This window comes from Cylas formicarius, unplaced genomic scaffold (genome assembly GCF_029955315.1).
Source record: "Cylas formicarius isolate icCylForm1 unplaced genomic scaffold, icCylForm1.1 PGA_scaffold_10__41_contigs__length_53128322, whole genome shotgun sequence".
In the NCBI taxonomy this organism is placed as follows: domain Eukaryota; kingdom Metazoa; phylum Arthropoda; class Insecta; order Coleoptera; family Brentidae; genus Cylas; species Cylas formicarius.
In genome coordinates, this window is record NW_026844214.1 from 15,722,993 (window position 1) to 15,741,926 (window position 18,934).

Here is an 18,934-nt window from a genome sequence, read left to right on the forward strand (position 1 = left end):
TTCCACGCGCTCGTCGGTCTTAGTCCGGTCGAATATGAATTCACACGAAAGGGACGCCCTCTACCACCGTACCTTAACGAATGATAATAAAAATGCAACACACTATTACGTATATTGAACATAATAATACTCGCAAATAATTGTCTTATCTAGATTCCAACTGGGTCAGCCAGAATAATCTCAGTTATGATCGTACTCCCTTGCTCGACCACCGAAGTCATATAATGAAATAGCTTTCAGCTGCTCAGTTTCAGTCGTTTGAATGTTTTCGACTGCCCCAAAGTGCTTAAGGTGATTTTTCAACTTTTGCTAGAGAAAAAAGTCATAAAAACTCAAGTTAGAGGAATTAGAAAGTTAAGGAACCAACTCAGTTGTTCTGAATGTTTTTTCTGACACGAATGACCCTTTTCGAAATTTCGCTAGGTAAATGTATTGGCTGGAGGTAGATTACGTGGGTATCGAATTTGACCTTCGACTTCCTCATTTCTTTTTTGGCCTAAGAGATTTTGTCATTAAATCCGAATCCAAAAAGTCCGTTGGTCCGTTGGTCTGGTGAAAAGTTTTTTGGAACCATTGTTACGCAGATTTGTCTCATCCCCTATTCATTGCTCAAAATCTGTGCGTCAAATTCTGATCATTCTCACTGTCAACCGACGATGTGAACGCATGGGGTCCCCCTTCCGTGTCGTGGTTCATCTTCAATAGCCCGCACTGAGAGCGGATCACACGTTCTGCTCCGCCCCAGTCTTGTCATAACTTAATTTACATTTTATGTGGTCTTAGATTATCGTGAAGAATTTTTTTTATGTCTGCGAGAACATGGGGAACTTCACACTTAATTCACTACAGCACGCAATCATATTTTTTTCAATCATATTCTTTCCTTAGATGACATATCATCGGTGATGAATTGCATGTTCCCTTATCTTGTGAACTATGACTCTAAAGAGCGATGTAGTGCGTAACCCATAGCAGCCACAGAGATTTATTAACGATGTTTCTAATTATCTGCAGGTTACAAAACAATAATTATGCAACAAGTGTGGTAAAGTGGCAGGAGCGGAGCGAGTGTTTAATAAACGAGTGACTTAAAAAAATTACCAAACGTGTTGCATACTATACTATAGTTCTACGACCGTTAGTTTTTGGGTACATGCAAAACAACACGAATACATTCACTGACGTAACCGTTAGAATTGACAAACGTCAAAATTCAAGCCGTGTGGTAAAATCTCCCAAAACATCCGATTGATTCAAAAACCATGCGGTAATATACAGAAAAAGTAGCTCGGACCCATGGGACTCACGTGGTAAAGTAATACTTCCCGCACGCTATATCGGTGAATAATTAAGTATTTTACAGAAGGGAGTAGAAAAAAAAACATTTTTAATCAATTGCAGCGACTTAGGCCTTAACATTTTCAAAATGATCACGAGACCATTTCGCCTAACCTTGTCAAGATTATGGGAACTTTAGCCTAACCATTTCAAAGTTGTGACGACTTTCGCATAACCTTTTTAAAATCATAGCCACTTTCGCTTAACACTTCAAAACTATAGCGAACCTCGTTTAACATTTCAAAACTATAGCGACTCTGGCTTTTCAAAAAGCATAGCAATTTTCGACGATCATAACCAAAGCAACTATAGTTTAACACTTCAAAATCATAGTGACCTTCGCGTTTCAAAAACCATATCGACCTATTTTGCTACCTTTTCTAATTGACACCAACTTTTTATGCCGTTAGCAGCGACCTACGTCAATTATAGAATTATCATCTCATATTTGTTATAAAATTGTTTCTTTCTAAACTTGCATTGCGTGGCGGAGAATGCATACACTTATGTATATCAATCAATAACTTTTTATTTTAAGACTCTATCTCAGTTATGATCGCACTCCCTTGCTCGACCACCAAAGCTCGGTATTATAACGGAAGCATGCTAGGTCTATAAATTAATAATGAGACTGATTTTTTTCAATGTTTTATTCTAAAAGAATTCTCTATTTTAGATTTCCCTAGTATTTTTAAGGTAATAATTTGTTATCTATTATTATTATTATTATTGTGCTTTTGATCATCGTTTTTATTTAGTGTTTGCCTTTTTAATAATGTTAAGAAATAATTTATGTTAAATAAAATAATTATTTGACAAAATTGTTTTAATTTTTTTTTTCGTTTACGTCAAACCAAAATATTTATTAATAAAGAGAACGTTTTTCAAATAAAATACCAAAAAACTAAATTAAGGACAAATTCAAATATCTCATCCGAAAAGGCCCCCGGGCACTATTTTCCGTTTAGAAATCAGCATTATTGACACCCTGTATTTCGAAAACGAAGCATTCTGGGTCACAAGTTTATAGCAAGTTTTCATCTTAAAAGTACCAATCAGTTTTTGTTTTATTGTTTGTTATTTGTTGAGCAGATGGCTACAATGATCATAACCAGGTGTCCAAAAGTATGGAAACAATGGAATAACTTGAGAATTACACAAAATCGAATAAATAAACTGTTTAATAGCACCCAACATGAAGTCAGAAACAACTTTAAAATATTAAATGGAAAATCCTCCGATTGTTATTACCGATTGGGATTATATGCTGTAAAAACGTCAGGTTTTATCCGAAGTTTTCTTTTTGCATCGGTAGATGGCACTATAATCGCAAAAAAGAGTATTCAAGAAATACACAGGTCAAAGTAATAAATACATACGACTTTATTGGCAGGATGCCTTAGTTGTGCACAAGTCATTTAGAAAGTCTAAAAAGGTTGATAAAAGTGATGAATACTATACTCCTACGCAACTATAACTTTTTGGAAGCATATTTTTCAAGATACGGGGTGAGAAAGTTTTAAAAAAATGTTTTCTTGTAAATATCTTAATTATCCTTCGGCCGATTTTGTTGAAATTCGGTGTTTTTTATTGTGACAAGAAGATAATTTAGGATTGATTACATTAAAATTATGAAGTGCACAAAAAATATTCGCCACGGAATTTTTTGCCTTTTTTTTTCTAATTACGTAACTAAAAATGCAACTTTTTGCATTTTTAATTTTGATCGTATCTTGCTTCATTTTCGTGTTTTTATTTATAGACGAATATCTTGCTTTTTATGTACATAACAAAACCATATTATTCTACTTGCCATCAATGAAATTTTATTTAATTATTCTGGAATACCATTTTAAGGGACCAAAATAAACCAGCCAAATTTTAAGGAATCTCGATAACGGTTATTAAAGATATTAACAAAAAAACGCATAGAATTTAAAGCCATGTAATAAAATGTTTTTTTCTGGAAAACAAAGCAAGTTTTTTTAACACCACGACACCCTGTATTTGAAAACTATGCATTTCTGATCCCATGTTATTTTTTCATATAGAATCACCCCTTAAATTATTCGAATGGTATTTCCAGACCAACTTTATAATATCCCTGCTCTCAGTCGCTGACGAAGCACATGCATTTATCCTACACGAAGTACGTTTCGGTGATACAATGGCCTCGTAAAAGCAGGTAAAAAATTGATTGATTGATCTAACCATAACAATCAAAAGATTGAGAGTTACCTGTTTTATTTTATGTTAATGGTTCATTTTGGTGTTCACTGGTGGTTTTGTGACACCATATATTCAGTAAAATTCAATATATATCACTATCAAGTCAATATAAACAGAGTTGGCTCTGCCCCAAACCACCTCTCGCAAAAATTAAGTGGAATTTCCACCTCCATGCAAGTAATTGCAGTGATGCAATGTATGCCGTGACGGCTCGTAAAATAAATTTGAAGATGTTCTGCAATTCTTGCAAAAGACTTAACTTGACCAAAAACGGAGAATTAATAATTTCCTTAATTATTTGTCCACGACAAATTTCAAGGATGCACTGTAACCGTAACTGTAACTTCTGAATTTCTTTGGAAGTGCCCTTAAATATGCTCGTCTACGAAATATCCTCTGGTTCTCGGAAGTTTCGCAGTGCGAAGTTCATCTTGTCCCCGGAGAGCCAATTCAAAAGCTGCGCAAAATTTAACACGATTTATAATTTTTGAGAAAATATATCTATCCATTCTTTGACACGTTTTCCATAATATTTTTGTATATTTATCGAATAGGCAGAATCTTGTGGAGCTCTAATTCCATTGGATTACGAAGGATGCTTTTAAAATTTTCATGTCTTTTTATTTTCAAACTTAAATATAAAACAATATAAAGCTCTTTTTTGCTACATCCACAAATTCATTCATTTTTTCAATTTCCGTGTATAATTTTTTATTTTCGGTTTTAATCCTGAGTTTTCTTACGCGCTGTAATCCAGTAAACCGCAAGAAAATTCGTTAAAAGTATTATGATTTTCATTGTTCACAAAATAAAATATTTTAGTAACGCTATTAAGCATCCCTGAATGTATTGGTTAATTCAACAAGCCAAATACTTTTGAAACCAAGTATATTTAAAAAAAACAATCACAAACCTACAAATGGACGTCACAATGCGCCTGCTAAACGTCAAAAGTGGTAGTCAAAATCTCAAATCTGGTTAGTTTTGGTTGGTTTCTTACTGATGATCGTGAATAATAAGAAAATGAATGTAGATAATTAGTCGTTCTGCTAAAAAAAATTGAAAATGAAATTAATACCTTCATTAAAACTCGTAAATAGTTAAATGTGATTATATAAAAAGATAGAGCAAAAACAGCAGGGTCTGATTATTCACTGGACAAAAATGTAATTTCTAATTATGCTTTATGCGACAATGACAGGTAGATCATCATCTGTTTCATTATAAAATATACCCGATCTTCTAACTGACGACTAAACTCGGTTGCCTTGAGGGATCATACTACGTAGGCATAATCGAAGGTATGACATCTTTGAAATCACAAAACGAGTTGTGATTTTTTAAAATTATACATAGCATTGCTTCATTTAATCATTTTTTTTCAGCAGTATACGAGATTTGTCAACACATGAATTTTACTCAAATAACAATGCAAATTTTGCTATGAAGTTGCTGTAATTAAGTGTAATCTAGTACGCACTAAGAAGCTAATGAATTATTGGAACGTAATTTTTAGTTCTTCAAGCTACTTTACTATTCAGCAAAACCTCATATACTGTTAGAAAAAATTGATAGCTGATGCCTATATTTTAAATATTAAAAGATACAGAACTTTTTATGTAGAATATGTAGAAGTTTTACATAAATCTTAAAAGTTTTGGTTGATCGACCAATACATTTCAAATTGCTATCCATCATTAATTGTTTTAAAAGTTATATCGTTCCCGATTTCTTTTGGAACTCTCAGCAAATATATTTTTCCTATGTTAATATACATTCTTATTCTTATTTAAAATTAAGTTATCGCATAAACTTTGCGTAAATTTAGGTATACTCGTTATATATGATAGGATGACTATCACAGAGCGTGCCTGTAGTTTGCGACTCTACTTGGCTCTTATACACTAAATGAATAATAAAAAAAATATATCTTTATCAATAAGCGATAAATTGAAAACCTGGTTAATATATAATCGTTCAACAAACGATTTGCCACTTATTTTTCTGTTATTTTGTAAATTATGTTTTTCTACTTCCGTCTGTAAAATACCTAATTACTCACCGATCTAACGTGCGGAAGCGTCCGAACCTCTTCGGACGTTTCCGGGATTTTACCGCATGGGTTTGGCAGCAATCGGATGTTTTCGGAGATATTTCCCACGCTTTGAATTTTGACGTTTGTCAATTCTGACGGTCATGTCAGTGAATGTATTTGTGTTTTGCGAAAATGCACCCAAAAAATAAACGGTTGTAGAAAAAGTGTATGCAACACGTTCGATAAACTTTTTAACTCACTCGTTTACTAAACACTCGCTCCGCTCGTGTCAAATAAACTCGTGAGTCAAATGCCGTTTACCGCATAATATACGATTTATCAACTGCAGTGCCTGTTGGTATAAAGTTTACCCACATTTGCCCCGACTACAAATCGTGAATGCAATATTACGCCACATGCCTTTAATTATCGTATTTCATATGCACGTATTTATGCGTGAACAAATTCCTTTATTACTCAACTTTATAGGTATTTGGATGCGAAACCATTCAAACGACTTTTAATGGCGATTTGCGTTGGTTGTTGTTAAACGACAGCAACCTACGAGATTTGTAAACAAACGAAACTAGAGATAGGTATAGATGTTGGAAGTTTTAACGCGGGTAATGAAAATCGTTATCGCGGTTGTAAATCTGTCTTCGCCGTCAACGGATTTTCTCACATAAAAATAAACAAAAGGCCAACGTATATTTAACTATAAATAATTTTACATATTTTAGCGGTTTTTAACCATTTTCCGGTCATTTAACACCTACTCAAATTTAATCTAAAAGGACAATGTCACTAGTAATAGTATCCATAGTTTTCTTTTTCTAGGACCATTACTTTATTAACTCCCGTGACTAAAGCACCAGAAATGATCGAAGTAAAGGCTCGCTACAGTGTTTAAAGTTCAAGTTAACAAACTTGAAGCACATATACAGTGCGTCCCACTTAAGAACTGCACACCCATGTAAAATATTTGTTTATGATTCGATTTTGATTTTTTTTTTGTTAGATAGACCTCTGAAAAATGCACTAAAATCTTGTTTTGCTTATTGCTTCAACTTAACGTCTTGGGCAACTGGGTGCATTTAACAAAAGGCAGAGAAGAGAGAAATACTATTAGGGATTTAAAAAACAATAAATTGATAACGAATTCTTATTCAGGAGTACTTAGAACCCAACTATACGAATTTCTATCATGTTTGAGTATTTGAAATATTGTATATCGTATTTTGAGTACTTAGCACCCAACTATACCAATTTTTATAATGTTTCAATTTCGTTTGCGCCCCGCTTAAGGCTGCACATCGTTGTAAAATCTTTGATTACGGTTTAATTTTGAAAATTTTTGTTTTGTTGGATACATCTCTCAAAAACGCACTAAAACCTTTTCTTTCTTTTTACATCAAACTAAAGTTATGGCTAACTGGAACTAATTTTTGATATCAAACATCGGGAACATTAGGGATTTCTTTACGAATACAGTGTCAAAGAATTCAGGACTACATAAAACCTAGCTATACTAATTTCCATGAAATTCGCTTAAGCATTACTTCTGTGTCACAATTTTGATAATTCTTTTTTGCTGGATAGATCTTACTAAAGAGAAATAAAACTTTTTTTTCATATAGCATCGACTAAAGCCATGGCTAACTGACACAGTTTTTTGAAGCAGAAAATCGGGAAGAACTTTTAGAGATTTTTTCAAATTGAAAATAACTAAAGATTCGTATTCAGGACTACCTAAAAATAACTAGACCAATGACTAAAGTTTTTAATCCTTTAAAAAAATACGATTATTTTGTATACGATTTTAATATCTTGCAAATTTTAATTATACAAATTTCAAAAATAATGATAAAAAAGAATTCAAATATTTTTTAAGCGACATTTATTTTTTAGTATCGTCTTAAACCAACAGCATTAATTAATCTTAGTATTCGAAAGGTATAATGTAAACAAAATTAAAATATAAAATTGACAGTCGAATATTCACCTCTCTATGGCAAGCTTGGTTTTACAAAGGAAATAGCATGCCAACTTCAATCGATTTTGATATTTCTATTATTTTCATTTTTCATTTTTAATTAGTTTAGTTCATATCTAATGCTCTCTAATCATATCTAATTTAAAAAAAAACGTTAATGTCTTTTAGTGAAACCTATCCAACAAAAAAAGAATTAGCAAAAATGAGCCATAAACAAACATTCTACAAGAATTCTACAAGAGTAATGCTTAACCGAGTCGCCCGCAATATCGCAATATCTCAATCACTCTGTATTCGAAATAATTAGTATAGTTACGTTTTATATAGTCCTGAATAAGAATTTGTTGACACTTTATTCTTAAAGAAATCGCTATTAACCCTTCTCGATATTTGACATCAAAAATTAGTCCCAGTTGGCCATGGTGTAAAAAGAAAGAAAAGGTTTTAGTGCGTTTTTAAGAGATTTATCCAACATAACAAAAATTATCAAAATCAAACCGTAATCAAAGATTTTACAACGAAGTGCAGCCTTAAGAGGGGCGCAAACGATATTGAAACATTAAAAAAATTGGTATAGATGGGTGCTAAGTACTACTGAATAAGAAATTCTTTGCTAATTTATATTTTTTAAATCCCTAATAGTAGTGGTCTGAAGACATCGTTCTAGTATCATAGTTTCTATTTCATAGACATAGACACAGGCACTTCACTGAATACACGATTTGACAAACTTCATCTTTTTCATCTTTTTCGACTGATAAAGATTTTGCGCATTGCATTGCATTTGAGCGTACATTTCGGCCATAACAGATTATACCGTACTTGAGAGTGAACTCAAAGTTTGCACAATAAATCATTTTACAGAGTACAACTCGTTGATGAACTCTATGAAAAAACTGGTACCCAAAACCCTTTCCGCGAGAGCATCGAAGTCGAGTTTGAAAGGTCGAGAAATATGAACAACATCATATATTTCTGCTTGTGTTCACACCTTTTAAGAATCCACTGTAGATTGTTATGAAGAAGATTTTGAATGTTCAAAAACCCTACCAATCTTTTGTACTTTGGTATATAGCTCTCCATGTTTTGAAAGCCACCTTTTTTATTAAAGATGTATTGAGACCACTAGGAGATGCCGTTTTTAAAAGATCTATTGACCAAAGCACATAATACCTGTTACAACACAAATATGGTATTATGGTACTCACTTTATTTTTATCTACATCAGTACTATGTGTGTTTTTAATATCGTTGACTAATCTACAAATTTATTTTGGCGTAAGGGTAGATACATGAAACTACAATTCGGTGGTATGGAGGAGCCCCTCCGCAAGTAAGATCGAAATAACATTTACCCATATTTGGAATAACTGAGACCAGATATTAATTGTAGACATTGACTACGTTCTTTTCCTGTTTTCCTGTAATTTCTTTCGTTAAGGACCACATACATTTTATTGTCTTATTTTAGGATACGATATTCATATGATGTACACTGTGTTTTTAAAGATAGTGTCGTGTTCTTTTTTTGTGGCTTTATAATTTTCTTTATACGTTAGGTATTTTTTAGCACGCAGTTGAAAAATTGCGACGCAACTTAGGCAGGACAGCACAGACGACACAATATACGATATTCATCCACTCAGTTGTTGTCAAATACACTCAAACAAATTTTAACTATGAAAAATATATTAGCAGATGTAAGTTCTTGCTAAGAAAAAAAAGTGTATTGTATGTGTATTGTGTATTGTATTTTAGAATGTGGTATTCATTTTATTTATTTAAGATCCTTTTTATACTCTAAAATTCCCAATGCACTGATCAAGCTTACACACAGTGTAACTTAAAGACGTTATATAGCTTCGTAAACCAATATGACAAGCGTCTTCAGTCATTCTCCGTACCTTAGTCACGGGTTTGGGAGCGATCGGATGTTTTCGGTATGATCGTATTTTGACGTTCTCAAATTCACACGTCATTCAGTGAACTTTTCAAAGAAACTTTCACGGGCTACTGTAATACTGCTTACAAATCTTTTGGATTCTTTCTTCGGCGGTTGTTGATGAAACGAACCTGCTGACGTTTCGCCAATCATCCTGTTGGCTTCTTCAGAGCTTAACTGAAACTAGTTCGAATTCTACTTTGTAACTGCTTATATATTGTTTGAGGGGGTGGAGCTAAAGGAGGGGCATGAACATTGTCTGAGATGATATGAGTCGTGGTTAAAATTGTTTGGTTGTTAAAACGTTTCTATAGATTCTCGGATTTTTCGTTGGTAGAATTGATTTTATTCAAGAATTGTAGTTTTATCAAATAAAATTTGATGTCCGATTTCGTGATTGTGTTCGGCAACTGTTGATAAGTCTATTTGGCGCAGTCTTAAGGATCTAGCCTAGTTGAAATTTTCCGTGCTGTCTCTCCAATATATTTTTTGTCACATATGCATGGATTGCTGTAAACTCCTGGTATCTCAAACGGAAAATTAGTAAATATTGTTATAGTGTGAATGTGAGTAGATGATAAAAGGGAATTGCAGCGGACATAACCTTACTTTTGGCATACCGGTTGCGTGGATGGGGGCCCCTCCGGCTGCGGGCGGACACCATGGGCATGGGGTGGGGGGGACACTCGCGTCGATCGCCCTTTGTTAATGAGTTGGAGCCCATTTTCAGCATCAGCGATAAATTGTTAAAAATTATATTACCAACGCGTCCCGATGAGTAACCCATTTCCTTCGGCAACGAAGCGTTGGTCCACGCGATGACCGCGTGTGTGCGCGTCGAATACCAAATCACCACGTGTGTGGGCGTGGAGCGCATCTCGTTGACAGTTAATGTCCTTTGTTAATGAAACCAGAGGCGCCCACGGACGCGCGGCAGCGGCAAATTGTTAAAATGGAATTTATTACCAACGCATTTCGATGAGTAACCCGTTTCCTTCGGCTCGTTTAAACAAAGCGTTGGGACACGCAATGACTTCACCGCGCACAATTTGCAGCTGATGCTGCGATGGGCGCCTCTGGTTTCGTTAAGAAAGGACGGTCGACGCGAGCGCGCACCGCGTGTGGGTCCCCCGGACACGGTTAGTACGGCCAATACCACGAACGACAACGGACACGCAAAAGGGTGAGTCATATTTTAGGTTAGGTCGCGGACCGAGCGGCCCACGGGGGGCAAAGCCCTCCCTGCAGGAGTGCCTGCAGCCCCCATTCACGCAGCCGGGATGCCAAAAGTGAGATTATGTCTGCTACAACTCCCTTTCATCATCTAGCAATGTGTTAATAAACTTCTTCATTCGTTTCTTTATTAAACTCTTAACTACATTCAATATACTATTATATGATTTTTTTCAAGTACATCTACACCAGCGCAACCATATCACAGAAACCCCAACATATCATTAGGAAAACTATTGATTACCAAACAAAATTATAAGAGTGATTATTTGTGGAAAGATTTATTTACAAAATATAAATTGTTGATTACGGAGTGTAGACTTCAAACGTTGTGTATCACAATTCCTCTCCCCACTTTTATAGTAGTTCATTTTCTCGATCCTCGGTCTATAGGTTTAGCACTAGTAAGTTTTCGTTGCTTCAAAGTAGATGAAATATTTATATAAATAAAAGTTTCACTAAAAGTGAATATGTTTTGTGGACATCGTCGCAAACGGGATGTAAAAAAACTGCAACTAGATAGACGATTTTAATTGCATTATGCGCTTGTTTGTAAGAAAAAATGAAAATAAATGTCTTTGTCAGCCATTTTGCAGTGTTTTGTAGAGTTCGCCTACACAGTAAAATACTAGAAAAAGGTTTAAAACGATTTTTTGCCTAGATGTTTTTGGGTGTTTGCTGAAACGCTATTTTTAACTCAGAAAGATTTGCATTACATGTATATTTGTTATGTTGTGATTTTGTTTAATAAATCTGAATAAATTATCGGTGCATATTACGAAGTTTGAAGGTCTATTTACTATAATTGTACAAAATCGGTATAATAGTCTGTCGCACATTCTTCCCCTCTTCGCGCGACAAGTTTGCAATTTCAAATCGTTAGAAACACATAAAACTTTAAAATCAGTTGAGGGTAACATTACAAACGATTTTGATGAAATAGCCGGTTGCAAGTATGGGTTGCAGTTTTTCTAGCAGATAGCCACACAGAGGTCATTTATAATTTACATACGTATGTCAATCAGCAGTTTAAATATTTCTAGGTGTTATCTCAATTTAAAATTCTCTAATTACTAATTTTTCAAGTGTATTCATGCCCAACTCTTATCATAAAAAAAAAACACCTTCAAAAATATTATTCCTTGAAATTATGTTCTTTGACATAACAGCACAAAATAATTTATTTTGAAACATAACTTTTTTCATTTATAAATTCCTAGACGTTCAGGTAATTGTCGCTTTTTTTGAAAACTCTGTGAGTAAAGTAGGAAATTTCTAGAAAAAGTGGTATACAAATAGATGATGAATATGTAGCTGCGAATGAGCTGTTTCCAATTAACCAAACACCAGTCTGGTTTAATTGAACCTGTTTGACGAAATCTTGAGAGCGTCTAGGGTTGCAGCTCTGATTTTATGAGATTTCACGAGGCCTTCGATACTATTAATCATAGATTGTTGATTGGAAAGTGTCAGTATATTGGATTTGATGAATGTATGTAAATAACACAGTTCTACAAAATTAAACTTTTTGACAGATGTTTTTATTTTGAAAACTGATTTTATATAATTTCGGTAGGCTGATTTCAAAAATTCTATGCATTTATTTTTATGGCGTAAGTTTTTTTTGCAAATATAATGTATTTTTTATTCAATAATAAAGTGGAATCCTAGCCAAAAAAAAAATATTAGCGGTCTTTCCTGAGTATAGTATATTATGCAACAAGTGGTGGTAAACGGCATTTGACTTACGAGTTTATTTGACACGAGCGGAGCGAGTGTTTAATAAACGAGTAACTTAAAAAGTTTACCGAACATGTTGCATAGTATACTTTTTCTACGACCGTTAGCTTTTGGGTACATTTTCGCAAAACAACACAAATAGATTCACGGACATGACCGTCAGAATTAACAAACGTCAAAATTCAAGGCGTGCGAAATATCTCCGAAAACATCCGATTGCTCCAAAACCCGTACTGAAAAATCCCGGAAATGTCCGAAATGGCTCGGATTCGTGGGAAACGAAACTGACGTGACAAAGTGACGTTTCCCGCATGGTAGGTCCGTGTACAATTTGGCATTTTACAGACGGGAGTAGAAAAAAATATTGACATAACTCTTTTTAGAATTAGATTCCTCTGATTCGGACGATATAACGTTTTCTAGTTCTTTTGGGGCGGTAGGTATTGGTACATCTGGTCCATGAGGAACTGGTCAAATAACAGAATCAAGATTGGGATACACAATTTGTTTCTTATTTTTTCTGTTGATCCCTTAAAGATTACAGAAAAAAAAAAACAATCACCACCGTGATTATTAGGCACTCGCCATACCATAGGAATACCAAAGCCTTTTTTTTCCTACATTTTTGCCAGTTTCTTAATTCTTAAACGCGTTTTTTGAAAAAAAGGCCCCCAAAAATATACAAATAAGCAAAGAGCTTTCAAACATCAAAATCACTGTAGAACTGTGAAATCGGCGGGAAAAAGTGCTGTCGTCATCTCTAGATATTATATCAGAGGTGCCACAGGGGAATACTGATCCTTACTATTTTTGATTTATAAGGTGCATCTGGGTGATGTATTTGAATACACAGTGAACATTGAATATAAAACATATAGCCAGTTTAACAGAGGAAATTAGTATTAGGAAATCAATTCAATTTTAACTTCAGTCTGAGACCGAGCAACAGTCATGGAACTGGAAAATTTTCATGTTCTTTTAGCTTCTATTTAAAACTGCATTTACTGCTTCAAAGTAAAATAACTAAGTATAAAACTTAATGTTAAGCCAAGTTAGTTTAAGATATAATTTTATTGTTGACGCTTACTTTTACTTGTATTTTCAAATGTGTAGATTGTATTTAGTGATAGGTTAAGTGTGAGTGGCTTTCGTCAATATAACCTTAATTATTAAATAAAAAATAGAAAAAAAGCGAGTCATTTACTGATTAATGTGTTAAACATACTGGGTGATCATATTAAAGAATACAAAAAACTAATGAAAAATAGCTTTCAAAGTTTGGAGAATCTCAGTGTGGAACTTAATCCTTCGATTCCGTTTGCTCCGCGACTTGACTCGGCTTCGACGGCTCGTTATCTTTCTTCTTTGATCCCGAAACGATATCGTCGATGCGCAGTAACAGAATCGCTGTTTCGATAGCTGTCTTGTACGTCTGCAATTTAACCGCCAATGGTTCCCATAGTCCCTTTTCCTTCTGCTCGACCAATTCGCCCGTCTCCCCGTCGATACCCCAAGTGCAGGGCGCCTTCGCATCTGAATGGTTAGCGTGTTTTGCCCTCAATGCGGTCAAAGTTTTGATCGTATTGGCTCCGCAGTTTTGGGCCAGAGTGCGTGGGATAATTTCCAGTGCGTGGGCTAACGCCCTGTAGGGTCCGTGCGTAGCCTTCTGTAACAAACGCTGCGCGACCGCCATTTCTATAGCCCCGCCACCCGGCACGAGACGAGGCAGCAACACAATATTTCGAGCCACCTGCAGGGCGTCCTGCAAGTTGCGCTCCATCTCATTTAAGATGTCTTTGCTGGCACCTCTCAATATGATCGTGCACGCCTGAAAAGAAATTGCTAGTTCATTTGAACCCAAAACAACTATTCAAAAAGCGTTCTCCAAAAAATTCTAAAATACCAATATACATATATTAAAATAAATTATCATTTGAAACATCATACTCAGTAAATAAATATTTTATTTCAAAAAACAAAAACAAAATTTATTTTTTAAATAAAATAGGATAACCATTTAATAACATGTATTTCCTTCTGTGGCTCTAATGACGGCTCTCTATGGTTTGGCAATGACATAATTTGAATATATAAAAATCATCAAGAATATCCCATTCGTCAACTATTCCTTAGAACAACATTTTCACATTTTTAACTTCAATAGTAGATGATCACATCTCTTACATGTCAGCAGTGACCATTCATTACCACTAATTCTGTGCTGCCCTTTTATAGATCACCGTCTCAGTAAACTCGGATACATGCAGAAGCTTAACATGAGCCCCGTCGCTATTGGTTCAATTTACATATACATGCTGTGTTCTGGTGAGATAAGGCTCTGTCACTGCCACTCTTGCTCATATTCCATTTTCTCTTAACCTATGAGCTACAACTTGGCTTGGTTTGGCTTGTTTAAGCCATTTTGCAGTTGTCTTGCTGTAATATGTCTTAGTTGTAATGTTTCTAAACACAAACGGCAACTTCCAAAAACAGGCCTTCCCCTTTCATTTCCAGTTTCCCTATATCGAATATCACACCTGATTCATTAATATTCATTAAGATCACGATATAAGTTTGTGTGCAAAAAAAAGTATGAGTTAATATATTTTTTCAAGCCAAGGCAATTTCGGTTCATGGAGATTGTATAAACATTAAATGGTTTCCGCCAATTTAATTTTTGAACAGCCTGATAAATTTCTAAGGAATAATAGACAAATAAACTACATAAAACAATAACATATTAATTATAGTGAAAAGTGAAACACAAAAAAAATTTTTTTAAATAAAATAATACAATACTATGGATTCCCTCGTCTGACTCGAATTACTCTTGTCATAGGGTTTGGTATTAAGTTAATTAGTCTTCCTATAGCATCTTTAAGTTCTTGAAGATTCTTTGGAACAACATATCTCATTTTTAGCTTTAGTAGTAGGTGTTGCAGACTTGCTCTATAGGGTTCATATCCGGACAATAAGCCAATTTAAAACACCCTAATCCCACCCCTTCTCGGTATTTTTGCCACGTGTGGTCTTGCATTATAATGGATTAAGATGAATCCATTTTCAATATATGGCGCAAATGACTTCTTAACCTATTATGTACAGTTTGGCTACTTGCGCGTGTATTTTGCAAATTGTTTAAGTCTTTTTGTCTTGTTGTAATATGATGCAAAATAATGATGTAAAAATAATGCCTGTAAATACACATCTTGACGGCTTGTGCAGCGAGAATGTTCGAAACAGGCACCGTCCCGTAATTTCCTGTTTTTCTATACCGGGAGACCGATCTCGATTAACCTTTTCTGCAGTTAAATCATAATATTGTTATTATTATAGTTTAATTATATTATTATTATAAATAAACTTATAATTCGTAACATCAATTGAACCAATATCGTGCTTTTCATACATTATTCCGTTAATATTCTAACTGATAAGTGCCTATTTCATCTCCTTAAAAAATAGCCCGCCATACAAAGACGTTATTATTTCGCGCGGTTTATGGCGTTATCTCGAAAAACATAAGGAAAATCCTATTTTAGAACTTCTTTTCATTGGAGAGTAGTAGTCCACATACACACAGGTAGAAACACCCTCACGCGCACGTCACAGGTTTATAATATAAACCAGCTTGGATATTACATATTTTTCTTGATTTAGGTATAATTTTTTGGGGTAGTAACAGTCTAATTGAAAAAATATTTACTGTTCAGAAATAAGTATTCAGAACAATTGAGAAGATGGATTTTAGAGAAAGCCGTAGATGGTATTCAGATCAAACAATATGTTGACGACTGTCTATGGACTTTATGACTGTCTGTTATTTTACTTTAAGTATTGAAAATAACGTTAAGGCCGTTGCCAGTGAGACCACATTTAAAAAGAAGTTAAAGGATCTTTTAATTGAATTGGAACTGTATTCCATCCATGTATCACACCACATCCACTGTATCACACCCACAAATTATTATTATTATTATTAGTCTGTGGTATTTTAGATTATTTACTAGACTGATATTCGGCACGTTACTAGAGAATTCTTGACAGAATTCATAGATTTATAGGTGTCATCCAGCATTGCGGAAGGTAAAATCAAAAGTGTTAGTGCAATTTTGAAATGAAAGAACACATTGTTTTTATGTTTCTACAGGCTCTACAAAATATATACCGCTTAAAGAACACTTTTTTTGTGAAATGTATTTAAATGAATTTATATTTCACAGTAGAAAAATAGTATATTATACAACAAGCTTTATAAACCATAGTTTAGTCACGAGTTTATTTAGGCACAAGCAGATGGAGTGTTTAATACAGAAATGTCTGTTTATAAATGCGATGCACAATTTTGGAGACATTTTTGCAAGACAGCATAAATAGATTCGCTAAGTTACATGAGCAACAACAAACACTCAAATACCATAAATGTTTTAGGTCTACCAAAGACATTGGATCGCCCAAAACACAAGACAAAAACATGCATATAAATTTTAGATCACAGATGTAATATCAGAATTCCAACATATCTGTTGCATATGTGTTTGCTGGATATTTGCTTTTTATTAGAATATCCATCTAAAAACTTCATGGAAGTGAATACCATTTTCTTTAACTAGCCCATTAACTTCCCAGGATTATCCTTTTTTTCATTATCAAAGCAGTTTTTTTTTGGAACTTGTTATTAAATGGGCATCTCACCTTGGGATTTTTACACTTGGTGATGTAACAGAAGTATTCATCTCCCAGCTTCTTAATCTCAAACAGTCCCGCACCCGTCCCAACATCGGACTCCTGCAACTCGTCGCTTCTGTTAACAATAGTCGCCCCACAAGCTCGGGCAATCCTGTTATTGTCTGACTTGCGGACCCTTCGGATAGCGCTGATGCCCGCCTTGAGTAGGAAATGTTGGGCCAAGTCAGACACTCCTTTTTCTGTAAACACTACATCTGGCTTGAGAGCAATAATCTCCTCACATTGTTTTCTCACATGTTCCTCTTCAATCTCAAGCATTCTAGTGAAGTCCTAAAATTAGAAGACATGAAAAATAAGAAAAAATCAGTAACTTATTTTTAACTTACACCTTGATTAGTGATCTCTACATTGGTCTGAGATTCACCTTTTTTGTATTCAAGTGCGCAATCCAAAAGAATTATTCTGGGATTCTGAAAATATACAATTAGAGGCCCATGACTTATAGCACCTACTATAACATTTACCTCTATATAGCGTCTCATTTTGGGATGTGTTACATCTTTGTTAAGCATAACACCTTTCAAGATTTCAGAGTCCTCAATAGAACCCCCTGGGATTTTTTCCACTTTTGCATATCTCTTAATATCTACCTCAGTTCTACCATTCTCGTCAACAAAAACTGTTGTCACAGCATCCAAAGCAATATTGACCGCCAAATCAGACCATTTGCCAATAAACTTGGTTCCAATACATCCTTGTACCTGCACATTTCAATTTATGAAATAAATTTAAAAGACATTAGTTTACTTTAATCATAAACCAATAAATGTTAAAAATTCACATCATGAAAATTCTTGGTTAGTTAGATTTGTTGACATTTGATGAAAACACATTACTAACAACATTAGCCAAGGCTGTCTTATCATTTCTGTCAATGGCAAGACTAAGTGGACCTTCCAACAATGTAATAATGTCTTCAAGGGCTTGCCGGTACTGCCGAATTATTATTGTAGGATGTATCTGTTGTTCAAGAAATTGTTCGGCAGCTGCCAACATTTCACCTGCTAATACAATCACTGACGTTGTACCATCACCAACCTGATTAAAAAAAGACTTTAAAATTGGATAAAAAAATTAAAGGGGAATGTCTAACTTCTTCATCCTGGGTACGAGCAATCTCAATCATACTTTTGGCTGCTGGATGCTGCACTGTGATCTCTCGCAAGATCGCATTACCGTCATTCGTCATGACGATTCCTCCCATCGGGTCCATCAGCATTTTTAGCATTGCCTGAGGCCCCAGGCAGGTACGGATTACATCAGCGATTTGCTGAAATAAGGGTGTTACCAGAAATAAAATAATAACCTCCAAGTTTACACAGTGTATAGAAATTAATAAAAAAAAAATTCCAGAAAGAATAAAATAAACACGTGCTTTTTTTACTCACTTTTCCCGCATTTATGTTCTCCACCTGAACTTTCCTGCCTGATTCGCGTTTTGTGTTTTGGCCTAAAAGGAAAAATTGCACATTTATCTTAAAAAATTGACGAAAAATATTCTGGTTTTCTTACTTAACACCAAAATGGGTGCGCGGCCGCCTCCGTACATGGTTAACAAACTTTTTGAATCAAAATACTTCTTCCCTTGTCACCACCTTTACGGCATATGACAGCATGGAAATAAATTTATGGGATATAGAATAGTACAGGATTTGGTAATGCCGTGGTTAAAGAA

The 18,934-nt window shown here is 34.6% G+C and overlaps 1 protein-coding gene across 1 annotated transcript; it reads right to left on the reverse strand.

Annotated features, from left to right (window-relative positions):
- Positions 1-13,697: 13,697 nt before the first annotated feature.
- Positions 13,698-18,885, reverse strand: LOC132698717 (T-complex protein 1 subunit gamma). The gene is made up of 8 exons (XM_060664929.1): positions 18,772-18,885; positions 18,648-18,709; positions 18,353-18,529; positions 18,100-18,297; positions 17,724-17,960; positions 17,586-17,669; positions 17,206-17,529; positions 13,698-14,338 (listed from the first exon to the last, which is right to left on the reverse strand). Exons 1-8 carry the CDS (start codon positions 18,806-18,808, stop codon positions 13,811-13,813), a joined length of 1,647 nt encoding a protein of 548 aa, XP_060520912.1. The 5' UTR covers positions 18,809-18,885; the 3' UTR covers positions 13,698-13,810.
- Positions 18,886-18,934: the final 49 nt, after the last annotated feature.

Bases quoted from the DNA above. Each gene is read 5' to 3' on its own strand.
- LOC132698717 (XM_060664929.1), bottom strand. From the start codon at position 18,808: ATGTACGGAGGCGGCCGCGCACCCATTTTGGTGTTAA. The intron at 17,670-17,723 runs GTAAATGTTATA...GTATATTTTCAG, and splicing joins AAATGAGACGCTATATAGAG to AATCCCAGAATAATTCTTTT. The intron at 14,339-17,205 runs GTGAGATGCCCA...ATTTCTTTTCAG, and splicing joins CCAAGTGTAAAAATCCCAAG to GCGTGCACGATCATATTGAG.